The 15785-nt window shown below is 25.3% G+C and overlaps 1 protein-coding gene across 1 annotated transcript; it reads left to right on the top strand.

Moving 5' to 3' along the window:
* The first annotated feature begins 3968 nt into the window (after positions 1-3968).
* Positions 3969-15150, top strand: LOC135924359 (uncharacterized). The gene is made up of 6 exons (XM_065459416.1): positions 3969-4038; positions 4287-4407; positions 5384-5535; positions 6392-6524; positions 12793-12995; positions 14652-15150. The coding sequence occupies exons 1-6, from the start codon at positions 3969-3971 to the stop codon at positions 14909-14911; spliced, it is 939 nt and encodes a 312-aa protein (XP_065315488.1). The 3' UTR covers positions 14912-15150.
* Positions 15151-15785: the final 635 nt, after the last annotated feature.

The following is a 15785-nucleotide window of genomic DNA, read 5'->3' as shown; positions in this document are numbered from 1 at the left end:
TTTTTATTTAAAGTATAAATAATAAAATTGGTGTTATTTTTTTAAAAAATTAAAAATAAATAAAACTTTGGGTGTTCCTTTCTATTTTTATAAAAAAACTTGTAAAATCTATTTAAAAAAATAAATAACATTTGCATTGTTTAAAAAAAAATTATTTATAAAATATTATTAATGTAAAATAGAAACTCGAAAAAATTTATTTTTTTTTAAAATATTTTAAAAAAAATTTTTTTTATTAAAAAATAATAATTCAAAGTTTCATTACTCAAAAGTTTTATAAGAATTGCATTTTTAGTAAAAGGATCGGATCGGATGGGGTTTTACAGGTATCGGGCCGATCCGATATTTTTGAAAAACGCCAAATATCGGGACTGATCCGATCCGATATTTAATATCGGCACAGCCCTACTTCATTCCCATGATGATTTTCTATTTTAATATATATATCCACAAAATTTTTAATAAAATTATATATATCACAAATTTTAATACTCTCTAAAATTTATTTATCTATTTTAATATGATTCTCTTTAAAATCATATAGTCACTGTAATCCACTCACACTTTGAATACAATTGATAGCAATGTGTCCCATTTCTTCACATCGGAAACACATTCTGTCATGATCTGTATTGTTATTTTCAATTTTATCCACATTTTTAATCGACGGATTTTGTATACTTCTAACCACCGAATTAATCACTGCCGAAGTTCTTTGCGGAAAACCACTTTTAAAATTTGCTTCTTTAACCATGCAATTTCGTTTAATATGTCCTACAAAACCACATCTATGACACACAATGCCATTTTTTTCACTTGGTTTTGCATTACCATTCTCATTCATTTTTCGGTCTCTTGAATAACAATTTTTACCGATATATCCTCTTCTTCCACAGAGTTCACAGCTTTCAATTAAATTATTATTTTTAATTTTTAAGTTGGACACATCTCTGGACAAAACTTTCATGTTTTCTCTCATTTCTCTAATTTCACATAAAATTAGAGATTCTTCCGTACTTTGTCTCAAAGTACTATTTTTATTATAATTTTTTACAATTTCTACAGGTTTCTCAATTAAAACCTCTGAAATTTGTTTTTTAAATTCAATCAATATTGAATTTAATTTTTTATTGATATCCTCTGATATATTATTATTCTGAGGAAAATTAAATACTTCACCAGTATCTAATATTTCCTCGGATTTTTCCTCTGGCATAATATTCTTTTTATCATTTAATTTTTTTAATTCTAACAAAATTAAATGTAAGCTATTTTGGATATCCTCAGAAATATCTGGAGATTTCACCAAAATTTCAGAAATTAAATTTTCAGTATTAGTATTTTTTATATCATTTTCTTTATTTTTAATAGATCTTCTTTTTATTTTCTTAATTGCATGTTTCATTATAATCAAAGTTACATAAAACACAAAAAAAATTATTGCAGTAATGATATTATTAGTTACATCCACTTTATTAAACTTGAATTAAATATTTTATTAAAATGATCCTTATAATTCTGCATTTTATCAAAATCAAGCTTACGATGAACAGTAACAAAAGAAAAAGCCATAATTTCATTAATTATCCAAAATTTAAAATTTTATCTTATATATTTCTAATTTTAATCCAAAAATCCTACTATTGCGTTGTGTAATTTATAATATAAAAATAAATTTCTTACCTTTAAATATCCGGAATCCACTAATGTTTTTAGGAACCCGGTCCTCGAAAATCTTTTTCTTGATTAATAAATTCTGAAATTTTCTTAACAAAATCACCCTAATAAGAGTTAACGAATCCTGGTACCACTGCACCAATAAAATAACACTCAATAATTTATAATATTGTTTCTCAATAATCTCACCGATTATGATTATAACTTATAATTTCTCAATAATCTCACAGATTATTATTATAACTTAATATTAATGGTTAGAATTTTGAACATTTTACTACTATTTAACATTTCTTTATTTTATAATTTTTTTTAAAATTAATTCCAATATTTTTATAAAACAATCATAAAAATCATAATAATTAAAAAAATGTCCATAAAAATTCTTTTCTTTGTTTTACAATTCATATATTCATCCGCGTTAATTCTTTATCAATCAATATAAACAAAAATCAATATTTTTTATGTTTCTAAATATATATTAATAATTGATTGACATTTATCATTTAATAATAATAATATTGATAAATATATATATAATATACCAACATATATGAAATATCTACTACAAATATATATGAAATATATATCAAAAACAATTAAATTAAATCTCACCTAAGAAACCTATTAAATGAATGAAAACAAAAGTTTAATTATTTATAAATTAAAAAAAGAAATGAGAATAATGAATTTATAGGACAATTTTTATTAAAAGGTTAAAATTAGAATATATATTGAAAGTTAAATTTAAAAAAGTAAGATAAATTGAATCGGGTTTTTTTTCCAACACTGTATATGGTTTCAACTAGTGATCTGCATCGGGCCTAATTTTTCAAGCCCGGCCTGGCCTGAAATTTTTTAAAAAAAGTTTTGCCGGCCTGGCCCGAACCCGAAATTTTTTTAAAAAAATTTACTCATCCGACCCGGCCCGAATTTATTTAAATATAGAAATTAATTTTTATAATTACTCAAAAGACATATGTTATATGTCGTTTAATTTCAATAAATAAAATCAAATATTTTTATTTTACATAAAAAATTCAATATAAAATTGATAAATTTAGATATATTTAAAAAAAATTCCAAGGTCCGACACGACCCGGCTCGAATTTTTTAAAAAAATATTAGGCCCGGCCCGAACCCGATTATTTTAAATAGAATTAGGCCTGAGCCCGGCCTAACTTTGCAGATCTCTACAACTATTTTTTATTTATATAATCTTATAAAAATATATACATTGTGCAGATTTGATGGAAAACTTTCTATATTTTTTATTTATTTGAATAAAATAATTTTATTTGCAAAAAATTGTTACAATAACATTTATATATTCTTATCCATTTTACAAATTAAATAATTTTATTTACTAACGAATTAATAAATATGCTGTAATAAACCTTAACTTAAAATAAAAAATGGTTAAAAGCTAATATAAAGTAAAGAGTAACGAAAAAATAACTCCTTACTTTATCTTACTACTGGTGTACAGTAATAACGTATTTTTTGTAAGCACCCATTATATGGCTTTATTATTACTTTTTTCTAAAATAATATCTGAATAGAAACATTTTCTTATAAAATATTAGTAACTATATATTTTTAATGCTTTCTCCAAAGATATTACATCAGTTATCCCGAAAAAGGAAGATATGTCTAAAAAGCAAAAACCGAATGAAAATAAAAAAAAGACTGAAATTGATAATAAAGACACTGCTAAACAAAATGAAAAGGATAAGAAAAAAAGAAGAAGAAGAAAAATAAGAATAAAAAAACTACACCTGCCAAAGGTTGCTTACATTTAAATTTTTTATATATCAAACATTATTTTATGTGAAGAATTGGGTCATTTAAATTTTAGTTAAAATATGGTAAGAGAGAAAACATTAAGTCATTTAATTAAGATTTGGCTAAAATTTTCCCTGCCCAGGGTACCCGGGCCGTATATTTTAAAACCAAATATTTGAAATCGCCATTATTAGCTATAAAAATCAAAAATTAAATAAAATATATTTTAAAAAAATTGGGGCTGGGCAGAAAATTTTTTTTAAAAAAAACCCCTGACCAGGCTGGAAAAAATTTTAAAAATAAATCTGGGCTGGGCCTAGGCATATTTTTGGAAGGATAACAGATCCAATTTTTATTTAAAAAAATAAGCAGCAACACTTAAAATTAACTTACTCTCATTTCTAAAAAGAGCTGAAAATATTTTTAAGATTCAATTTGACTTAAAATTAAGTTTAATTGTTATAAAAAAGAAAATCTGTTTTAATATATATAACATTTTTTTTCTCATGATATATTTAGTAACAGAAACCAGTCTACTCCCTGAAGACGTGTTGGCCATGGTTATGGAAAGAATTAGTAAACAAATTTTTACTTCATTATATAGCATATTATAATAGTTTATAATAATATATAATTGAAACATAACTTAGAATGTAGCATTTATATATACTTGATACAAAACTTAGAATGTAGGATTTAATTAATATAGGTTTTTATTATGTTTTTGAAATTTTTTTAAAAAAATTATTTTTGATCCAACAAGTCCTAAATTTTTGCTATACTACTTAAAATAAAAAAATAAATATATGTATTTATATAAATAGCTGAGAAGAACAAAAAAACTCTCTATGTGAAAGGATTCGATATTCGAGACAATGTGTCGACGGAAGATTTTATGAAGTTGCATCCTGATATCTCCCACGTGCAATTCAATAGACGCCAAAAGTTTTCTAACTTTTACACATTTGTAGAATACAATATATTTAGCTTGAGCTTATACAATATTTCTCAAGGGAATGGGCTATAAAATCTTAAAAAGTAGGGCTGTGTGTACCGATCCACAAATTTTTCATCTATCCGATATTTAAGTTGATTTTTATTTGTCATCTATCTTTAAACCAATACTATATCAAAATTTTATATTGAAATAATACAAGAAATATTCTTTCTTTCAAGTTATATGGGAATTTCTTTTTGATTTCAAATATCAAATTTAGTATCTTCTCTTTTAAAAATAATTAGATTTTTTTTAAAAAATATAAATAAATTGAATTTTGGTTCCTTTTATTTATTATTAAAAAATTATTTAAAATAAAAAATATACAATTATAATACACTGATAAAATAAACAATAATAATATCGGATCGATGTTTTTATAATCAAATTAAAAAAAATTGTTATCGGCATGGCTCTGCCTAAAAGTGGAAACGTTAAAACATAAATTCTAATATTTTTATGACAAAATTGAGATTACCATTATAAAATGTGCTCGCAGGTTTATACTGTAATGAATAATATTTGCAATAGATTACAAATTATAATTGGGGTTTGTGAAGTTACCTATAATTTTGTATTTTTTGCTTAAAAAGGTGAAAGTCCTAAATTTTATGGGTTTTTATGGCTTGTGCATATCCTAAAAATCTTGGTACTACATAAGAAAAAGAATTTTATATACATCAAGATGGACCACTGATACAGCCTTTTTGATTAATTTTAACTTGGTATTGGTGGATACAAAAACAATATTTCAATAAAACCTTTTTTATTGATTTAGAAATGTTTGTATGACTTTTATTAATATTCTTGGTTTAATATTATCTTTGAGATCGGCCACTGGTGTCTGTTAGAATTTAATGTATCACTGATACCAAGTATCAGTATGATGCATTCCTGATATACATTAATCATTTATAATAAAAGGAGAGCCTTTCTCGAATTCGGGACTGAGAAAATTTGCGAGAAAGCTATTAAAGGGCTAAAAAACAAAAAATTAGGCACTAAAGATGTTACCTTTGATTATTGTGGGGATAAAAGTGAGAGGAACGTTCCACTCGATAAACCATATCACTCAAGTAATCTTATTAATTATTTATTTAACGGGATAAACAAGATAGTACGGCTGTGCCCATTCCACATATTTTTTTCCAATCTGATATTTGTACAAAATCCACCCCATACCAATTCGATATTTAGATTGATTTTTATTTACCATCTATAACCTATTTCATAAAAATCAATATTTTATATGCCCAAAATAACCTTTAAATATGGGCAAAACAAGAAACACCTTGAAATTTTCCGTTTCTCATGACTAATGCGATATTTTTTCATTCACGATTGATTAAGTGTATTTTATTTTTTATTCACAAAAGGTTAATACTCTAAATATTAGCAATGCTTATGACTATATGTGAATCGCTAAATATTTTAAAATCCTTTTTATGATTCAAATAATATTTTAAAAAATAGCACTTTTTTAAAAATGATTCTATTTTTTTAAACATTAGAAATAAATTAATTTTTGCTCTTTTTTTATCCATTTATTATGTATATAATAAAAAATATTATAACGGTAATAAACTAACCGAAAACAATGATTGTCTTGAATTGGGTTTTTTCATAATAACTGTCATATCCGTTTTTTAAAGGTAAATATCACTCCGATCCTATATTTAATTTCAGCACAGACCTACACGATTGCTATACGGTTTTTATAATTAGATATTATAATAGATTTCTCAAACTTAAAAGTACCCTTTAATTCGAGATTTTAACAGAGTGTAATGGACATCTATATTAATTAGTCTATAAATTTTACCATATGATTTTACAAAATTTTCTTTATTGTGCACCAACCTCCATATGTGACCAATGCATGAAAATATATATTTATTACTATCACTATATAATAAATCATAAATATTTAAGGACCATATGATTCAAAGACTTTATATGTTACTGGGTTTGGTAAGGACACAACTAAAGAAATTCTGAAAAAGGTATTTGCAAATTCTTCCAGTATAAAGCTTCTAAAATTCGATAAAGGAAAAGGGAGCTTTAAGTTAATTTTATAAATATATACTTCTAATTTATATAACCATACCTAGTAGAAAATAATAACACTAAAAAACATTTTAATATATTTAAAATACTAATAAAAGAAGTTATTCCTACCAAATTGATAACTTCCTTTTCAATTTTGAATAAATTTTGCATACGGGGAGACATTAGAAAACATCAAAAATTTTAGCCTCTTAGTACTCATAATTCTTGAGATATCGATGGTTAAAAGTGCCCAAAATGACTTTTTCAAACATGTAAAAATTGAGTTCAATAAAAAATATTGAAGTTATAAATAAAAATTATATGTCATTTTATAATTCTATTCTTTAGCAAATATTTGATTTTTTAAAGAATATTTGCTCGGATTTTATTTACTTTATTAATTTTGAATCTGAAAGCTCCAGGTGTTTGACTTTCAGAATTTATTTGAATTTATACCTTATTATTTACTTACATTATCTCTATTTCTAATAAATTTAAGCTTGGGATAGCCATGGGTTTTTTAGTTATTACTATTTGAAAAAATATACAGGAACATAAATTAACTTTTTTGATTCCTTGATAATTTCGTTTTATTTTTAAAATATTATTTTTTGGTAGGAAAAGGAGATCTGGTGTCGCTGGATAAACAAAAGATATTTCTGGTCCTTTAGGATGAAGGAAATTTATTTTCATTTCATCTATTATTTACATCCATTTCCTCACATGGATTTATTTTATTCTCCACAATAAATATCTGCGAATTTGAATATATTTTAGTATTGAGCTTTTATAATTTTTTGTTAACCAGGTATTTAGATAGATTTACTAAATCTCACTTAGTCTTATAACTTCTGCCTCATACTCTAATATGGTGGCATAAGAAAAATTTATTTTTGCTCCTTCGCATATTTTTAAAATTGTAAAAGTGTAATTATGAGATCTTATTTAGGCCTTTTGTAAGCTTTATCTGGCTAACCTCTTTACTGTGCCGCCTATGCCATTGCAGGCCCTTTTACCATGTGTCATAGCATAAAACCATTTTGCTTGAACATCAAAATCGATTTCATGGTAACAAACGTTGATAAAGTTTTCCTATTGTATTATGCTGCAGAACCATAAGAAAAGTATTAATTTTTTTCTGGTGGAGTGTCAAATTTTTTTAACAAACGAATCAAATGCAATTGGAATAAATGGAATGAGCATAATTAAAGATTCCGATATTACCACAAAGTTTCATAGGTTTTTTATTTGATCTCCTATAAACAAATTGATAATGGGTTCAATGTAGCTTATGAAGTTGTCTAATCATAACTCTAAACTTCCTCTTGGACAATAAAGAAATAATTTTCTGAAAAGCCACAAATAATCAAATTGTGATTTTCTAAACTATTTTTAAGGTTATTATGAAATCAACTGTTGTTCGCAAATAAATGAATGGCATATGAGAACTAATGATCTGCATCAGGCCTAATTTTTCAAGTACGGCCCAGCCCAGGCCCGAATTTATTTAATATAGAAATTAATTTTTATAATTACTCAAAATAAATGATATATGTTTTATGGCGCCTAATTTCTATAAATAAAATCAAATATTTTTATTTTACATTAAAAATTCATAAATTTAAATATATTAAAAAAAATTCCAAAGCCCAACCTGGCCCTAATTTTTTTTAAATATTAGGCCCAGCCCGAACCTGATTTCTTTTGCCCGAACGGGTAATTTTGCAGATCTCTAATGAGAATATTCATTTTAAAAAACTTAATTTATTTCTATGAAGATTTAGACCTTGTCTCCAGCGATCTATCTACCGCCACTGTTTAAACGTAATGGGTGATATCATGTTTTATAAAAATCTCTTTGATGTATTAGAGTGTTAAGCCAGGATACTCAATACAGTCACCAAAATAACTGATCAGTAATGAGGATTGCAAAACATTCTGCCATAATATCTAAATTTTTAATCCATCCTCATCATTTTTAGTCTGTCTTGCTAATTTCCAAGTTTAATATTCTGATGTATATGTGTTCTGCAAACTCCTGCTAATATGCATATTTTTAAGCTAGCAAATTTGAAAATCCAATTTTATATTAGAATTACTCTGCATAAAATCTTTTAAATGATTAAAAGAACTAACTTTTTTCAATGATAGTTATGAAATCTTTTATCCCTGGTAATAGCCTACAAACATTTCTATTGACCCAATTAGGAGGTAGAATGATCAGCAATTGATATTTTTATATAAATTAGGCTATTGGGATTTCATATCGAGTATATCATTATTGTCTTTTATACTTATTTCTGGATTGTTATATCTGAGCTCTGTATATTTTTGCAATCTTTTTTAAGCTAATTTTATTCTTTAACCATTTCATGCCCAAATCTTTTCCATTTGGAGTTTTTTTTTTAAAGAGATGACACATAACATATTTTCATAAAAAAAATTTATTTTTAATATTTCTATCATACGATATTCAATGATTCCAAATGTCATCTATGGGCAAAATGCAAGTTCATTGTTTATTATTTAAGCATAAATAAATATTACATTTTTGCAAATAGTTCTTGAATAGGCTTCTACGCAATACTTGCACCTTTTTTAAGGGCATTGGCAATGACCTACTTGGTCATATCTTATATCTAATATGGGTGCAATATTGATAGCTTTTCTTCTTTTTACAAATGCGCTGGAAGGTCTTCCGTCTTTTTAGTATTCTTTCCCACTAACATCAATTTTTTTGTATCTGCAATTTAAATACCAGCTATGCCATAAATTTTATATTATTTACTCCTTTTTTATGGTGTTATAAAGGAGCTAGGCATTTATATTATACAAGAGTCCAATAGATGGAAAACCATTCTCATATAATATCGTTTCCATTTTAATATCTGTCAAATATAACTCCACCAGCATATCGTGAAGATCTACCCCACTCATTCCCTCATTATGAAGAACGATATCCCCACTAATACCTAAACATGATTATGACATTAGTAGACTTTCCATGATACATTTCAAATTCATATATAAACCCGTAAGAGCCACATAGAGCAAACACTTTTATCCCCATTCATGGGGCTTCAATTTAATGTATGGTCATAATTTATAGCCTTCCTTGAAGGGAATTATGAATTCGTCTATAGCTAACTTCTCTTCAAGTTGGATTTTTTTAAAATTTTTTCTAGTTGGCATATGAAGTAAGTATTGAATTTTAAATAAATTGTTTTATCCTTTATCTTCCCTAATTACCATATCTTTGTTATTATTAGTAAGGGGAAATTTCCGAATTAAAAGCAAACGATTGCTGGACATACTTGTGGAATAGATGCAACTGACCAAAACTGTCGTATAGAAGGCATCTTAACTAAGCTAGTATATAGGTGTATCCCAACAAATTTGTCAATTTCATCGCTCTTTATATTTATAGATTTACCACAACTTTGTAAGGAATAAATATTAGTTTCCAATATAAAATTGCTAATTATCTGGTTGAAAAATTTACGAAAATAGGGTAGAGGAGTTGAATCCTATTTATAAATTTCCAACATAGGGTTAAACTCTGTATTCATGTTTCCGATGTCTTTTTTAGACCAAAAGGGGTTATTTATCTTTTATTTTAGTTATAGAAGAATCTTCGATTATATCCTCCCAAGACCTAGTTCATAGTCGGCAAATCATCTGCCAGAAGGATAAATTGTCTTCTATTTTTGAGCTCTCTATATCAGCCTCAGATATATCACCCTCGGATGAGTCTGGAATCTAAATGGGTATTGATCAAGGATTCAAACCGAAACGAATATCGGTTCGGGTTCAGGTTCGGATAAAAATATCGGTTCAGGTTCGGTTCTTTAAAAATTAAAATATCGGTTCGAACCTCTAAAAACCGGTTTGAACACTTGTATTGAAACCTACATTCGAATTATGTATAGGGAAAATATTTTTTTATTTTATCATTAATTTAAAAAACACATGTATAAAACCTTTATTTATTAATTGCACATTATAAAATAATATTTAATTTATAAATATAAAAATAAATATCAATGATTAATTTTAATATGAACAATATTTTACTTTTTTATACCTATTTTTTTTTATTACGCACAATTTATTATATTTTCAAAATTCGTCTCACTCAAATTACATCTATAAGGAGATATTATAAATTTAATTGTTGAAAAACATCTTTTCACACTAACTTGAGTAGCCGACACTGCCAATATGATATCAGATTTGATATGTCATTTATAATTATATTTTGGATTTAATTTTTCTCTAAGCATTATAATTTATAAGCTTAAAATATTTAAAAAATGTTGTAAAATGACAATATACTAAAGTTTATAAAAATTAGGACCGACACTTATTAATCAAATGTGATTGATGATAATCTTTAAAATAATTCAATATAATTGAAATTTTTTCAATTTGCTAATAATAGCTTACATATTATTTTATAAGAATAAAATCATGGGGCTCAAACCGGTTCAGAGGCATTTTAGCGGTTCGGTTCAGCTAGAAATTTTTTTAGCGTTTTAGGTTCGGTTCAGTTTTGATAAAAAATACCGGTTTTTAGCGGTTTAACGTTTCAGGTTTGGTTAGGATTCCTGGTATTGATATAAAAAAGCATCACATATTACATCTTATATAAAATATCTAATTAGAACCTCTCCCTATATCCAAGAAAACTCACTAATAGACGTTAGATAATATAAGCAACTACTATCAAAATCTAATATAGTTACCGATATTGATATAAAAAAGCATCACATATTACATCTTATATAAAATATCTAATTAGAACCTCTCCCTATATCCAAGAAAACTCACTAATAGATGTTAGATAATATAGGCAACTACTATCAAAATCTAATCTAGTTGCCCCATGCCCCCCCCCATCTCTGTTTCCATAACCCTTAATCTAAATATCCTAAAATTTTATTTTTTAATAAAAATATTTTTGTGCATAAGAAATGATCATTGATGGCATTATGTTCAATTTTTAGCAACTAAAATGATTAAAAAGATGATAATGTTTAAATAAAAATATTAATATATATTAATAATAAAATCATTACTTATATTTTTAGCAAGTTTTGATAACCAGAAATATGAATTAAAATTTTGGCGTAAATGCGAAAAAATTGATTTTTTATAACAATAACACATGAAACAAAGCGAATTAATGATAAAATACGAACCATCAGGTAAAAAATTAAAATGATTCCAAAAGTTATCCATGAGCGCAAAAGTTAATAAATATTATATTTATGTGTATGATATTATTTTTTTCATATTTGCTATCAGAATTTTTATTTTCTAGTTTTTATGATTAACGCTTACTTCATTTATCTCAAATATAGTGTTCCGTCTCAATGTTTGGAAATTGAGTCAGTCATCCATCTCATAACTTCGCATAATCTTTTTATAATTAAAGTGCTTAGATTCCTTCAAAGGATTTGAGCATCTATATTTATACCTTATAATTTTAAGAGAAAAATTAATATCGAAATATTTGTAAAATAAAGCTAATGAATATCAGGGGTGATTGACTTTCAACAATTAATTACTTTATTTTTATTTAAGATATATCGGGATCGTAACTATCTTAAAGAAATTTAATCATTTATATAAAAATACCTAATTTTTACAAGTTATCAATAGTAATAACGATAAGTATGCTTATGCCAAATTAAATAGTATATTTTCATTACATTAATGCTGAGAAATCATTATCTAATTTTGAAAAAAATTCATTTGTTTTTATAAAATCGCAATAACTAAAAAACCCACAACTGTCCCAAACATTATATTTTAAAAAAATCCCTAATATTTACCAGAGACCTGCAGATGTACCATTTGCACGGCCTTGACTGGGAGTTTTTTAAAATATATTATATTTATTTTTAATAATTATTAGGATCGGACCTGCATGTCTCTGATATTTACTAAAAGACCTTAAATAGAGTTACAAATTGATATGTAATTTTATTCTTAGCGTCATTATTTTTTAACTCATCTCATTTTTAAAAAATCGTATTTTTCGAAAAAGTCATTTATGGCATTTTTGACGATTAATATCTCAGGAACTATTGATGTTGTCTCAGCATAAGCATAAAAAATTTTGTCAAAAAGAAAAATATCGAGCTGAATATTTATTGATTTGGTACAGTAATACCTAACCTATTTTAATTCTTCATAATTAAAGCTTAAAGATTATTCCCAATATTATTTTATTTTCATAAAAGTTTTATTAATTTTAATACATTTCATTCTGGCTTTAGATTCGCTTTCATCTGTTATCCAAATCCAGAAGATGCCGAAAAAGATTTCCGAGAATGCCACAACAAAATTGTTGATGGTATGCCCGCATATGTAACCTACGCTTTAACTAAGCCTAAGATTGATCTCCAACACGAAAAAAATGAGGGACTAACAAAGAAACAAGACCTAGAAACAAATGACAACACTAAGAAGATCGAAAAACGTAATTTTTTAACGTTTTTATTGATACAGATTAAGAATATAATTATCCACCACAACCGTTTTTTGGTCCATAAAACCGTGCTAACTTGACTAGTGAATTGGTTAAAATTATTATAATAAATTTTAGATCGGGTTAGAAAATTTGGTTTCTCGGGTGGGTCTGGTTTGGAGTATTTTTGCTTATTTTTAGTTAAATTTTTTATGACCAGGGTTAGGCAGTAACGCCTATACGTGTATTTAAAATAATAAATCCAAATAGTTTTTGGTATTTGAATATTTTAGAAAGTATTTAACATTTATATTTTTAATACTTAAAAATAAAAAAGTATTTTGTTTTATGACCCAAATTGAAAAAATTAACATCTTATATTTTAAATCCTATTTTATTTACTGAAAACGAAAATACAAGTTTTTTTAAAGAGCGGTAGATGTAGTAATTGTAGAAAAGGATTTTCTATATTTAGCTATATAGTTAAAAGCTAAGTAGTATCTGCTCAAAATATAAAACCAAAATCATAGATGGAGCGATTTCATTCTCTATCAATTTATTTTATGCTCTGTAAAACGATAATATTAATTATATTTGCAATTATTATATAACTTATGTGATATACTACTTCTGCAACAATAAATATATTATCTATAATTTTTAGAACATGGTTATAATTAAAATATTATTTAATTAAAAAAAATTGATTAATTTCGAATTCATTTTTTTGAATATTTGTCCAATCTGCTTACAACCCTATTATTCGATAATTTTTAGAAAATGGTTATAATTAAAATATTATTTAAGTTAAAAAAAATTGATTTATTTCGAATGCATTTTTTTGAAAATTTGTCCATGCTTATTACTTAAAAAATATATATTTTATGGTAGATTTTTTATGATTGAGCTAGATCTGTAATATGGAATTAATTTTATTTTCGGGTTGGATCTGGTAAGCTTTTCTTCCTATAGGTTGTCGAAAAAATTGGGGTTTGCTAGTCTCTACTCCATTTCTCTTGGAAATTTTATTGAGCAATAATTAAGAATTTAACTTAAAGTTTATGATGATATTTTGTTCTTATATATTTTTCGAGATGTTGGGCATTTTGTGAACATATTTAAAGTTATAAGAATTATTTATTTAAATTAACACGTTTCAATTAATATCCAAAAAATGTTCATTGCTCTTATCGATTCCATTCGATACAAACACGACTATAATATCTTCAATAATTCTTTAATTGAATAAATGAAAAGATGAAGCATTAGATATAAACTTAGTTTTTTTTATTAGGATAGAGATCAAAGTTTAGTGGCACCAATTATCTTACAAATAAAATATTATTTTCACTTTTTAGTGTTTTAAAAATATTCCTATTACTAAAATAAAATTTATATTATCCTACCCATAGCATTAGTTTAATAACGATAGTTTCACTGTTCTTTCATTTACCAAAATATTAATGAGCTTTAAGAATTATAGCTCTAAACTTTTTCAACTATCATTTTTAAATTTAAAATAATCAGATTTCAGAATCCATAATATTCTAAAGCTTTGTTAAAAAGGGCAGGAGTAAATAAGTCTTAGTTAGATGGGGTTTAAATTTTAGGGCATATATTATATTATTCATATGTTTAAATCCTTTTTTACACATATTTATGCATAAGTGACCAACAAAAATTCCGATAAAAATTCGCCCAAAAACAAGATAGATAATAAAAAATCTGAAAAGAAACTTAAATTGAACCAAGAAGATGCTGCCTCTATAGATGATTCCGAAGAAGAAACCGAAGATTTTGATGACGAAGTATTGAGCAAATCTGACGATGAAAAAGATGATTTGGAGGATGAAGATGATATGGATGATGATGACGAAGGTGACATGGATGATGATGACGAAGATGATTTTGATGATGAGGATGAATAAATGTTTATTAAATATATTTTATCACATTTACTAATTTAAAAGTAGATATTGTGTAAAGAAAATTTTTTAAATTATATTTTAAACAAATTTTTTTCCTTTAGAAAAGTATAAATTGCTATTTTTTGTCCGATATAAATTTATTATCTATATAACGATAATCATGCAGATTTATAAAATTTAATAAAGTACTGTACTATACATTTCATTTTTTAATCCATAAAATATATAAGCTTTATTGTAAATTACTGATTTACTTGACCTTTTTATTCAATACATGCAAATATTTTAATAAATCATTGATATCCTTATATTTGTGTTATCAAAACATATTTTCTGGGGTATTTATTAAATATTACAAAAAGAATGAAGAATTAGGAAGCTAGCATTCTACTAGCAATTTGCACAACTAAGAAGTCACTTAATATGATAGATGTCTGTTTTATCCTATATCTTTTTGACAGGGATCCAAACCGAAACAAATATCGGTTCAGGTTCGGATAAAAATAACGGTTCAGGTTCGGTTCGTTAAAAATAAATATATTCGTTCGGTTCGAACCTCTAAAAACCGGTTTGAACATTTTTGTATTCAAATCTACATTCGAATTATCTATAGGTAGGTATATTTTTTTATTTCACCATTAAAATAAAAAACATACATAAAACCATAATTTTTATTAATTTGCAGATTATGAAATAATATTTAAATTATATATCATACAAATAAATATCTATTAATTTTAATATGAACAATATTTAACTTTATTTACTTATAATTTTTTATTAGACTGCCCAATTAATATATTTTCAAGATTCGTTCTCACTCAAATTACATCTATAAAGAGATAGTATAAATTTAATTGTTGAAAAACATCTT

Source organism: Gordionus sp. m RMFG-2023, chromosome 2, assembly GCF_954871325.1.
Source record: "Gordionus sp. m RMFG-2023 chromosome 2, tfGorSpeb1-WG-v2, whole genome shotgun sequence".
Classification (NCBI taxonomy): domain Eukaryota; kingdom Metazoa; phylum Nematomorpha; class Gordioida; order Chordodea; family Parachordodidae; genus Gordionus; species Gordionus sp. m RMFG-2023.
The sequence above is the reverse complement of the archived record's forward strand: the minus strand, read 5'-3'. Positions and strand labels throughout refer to the sequence as shown.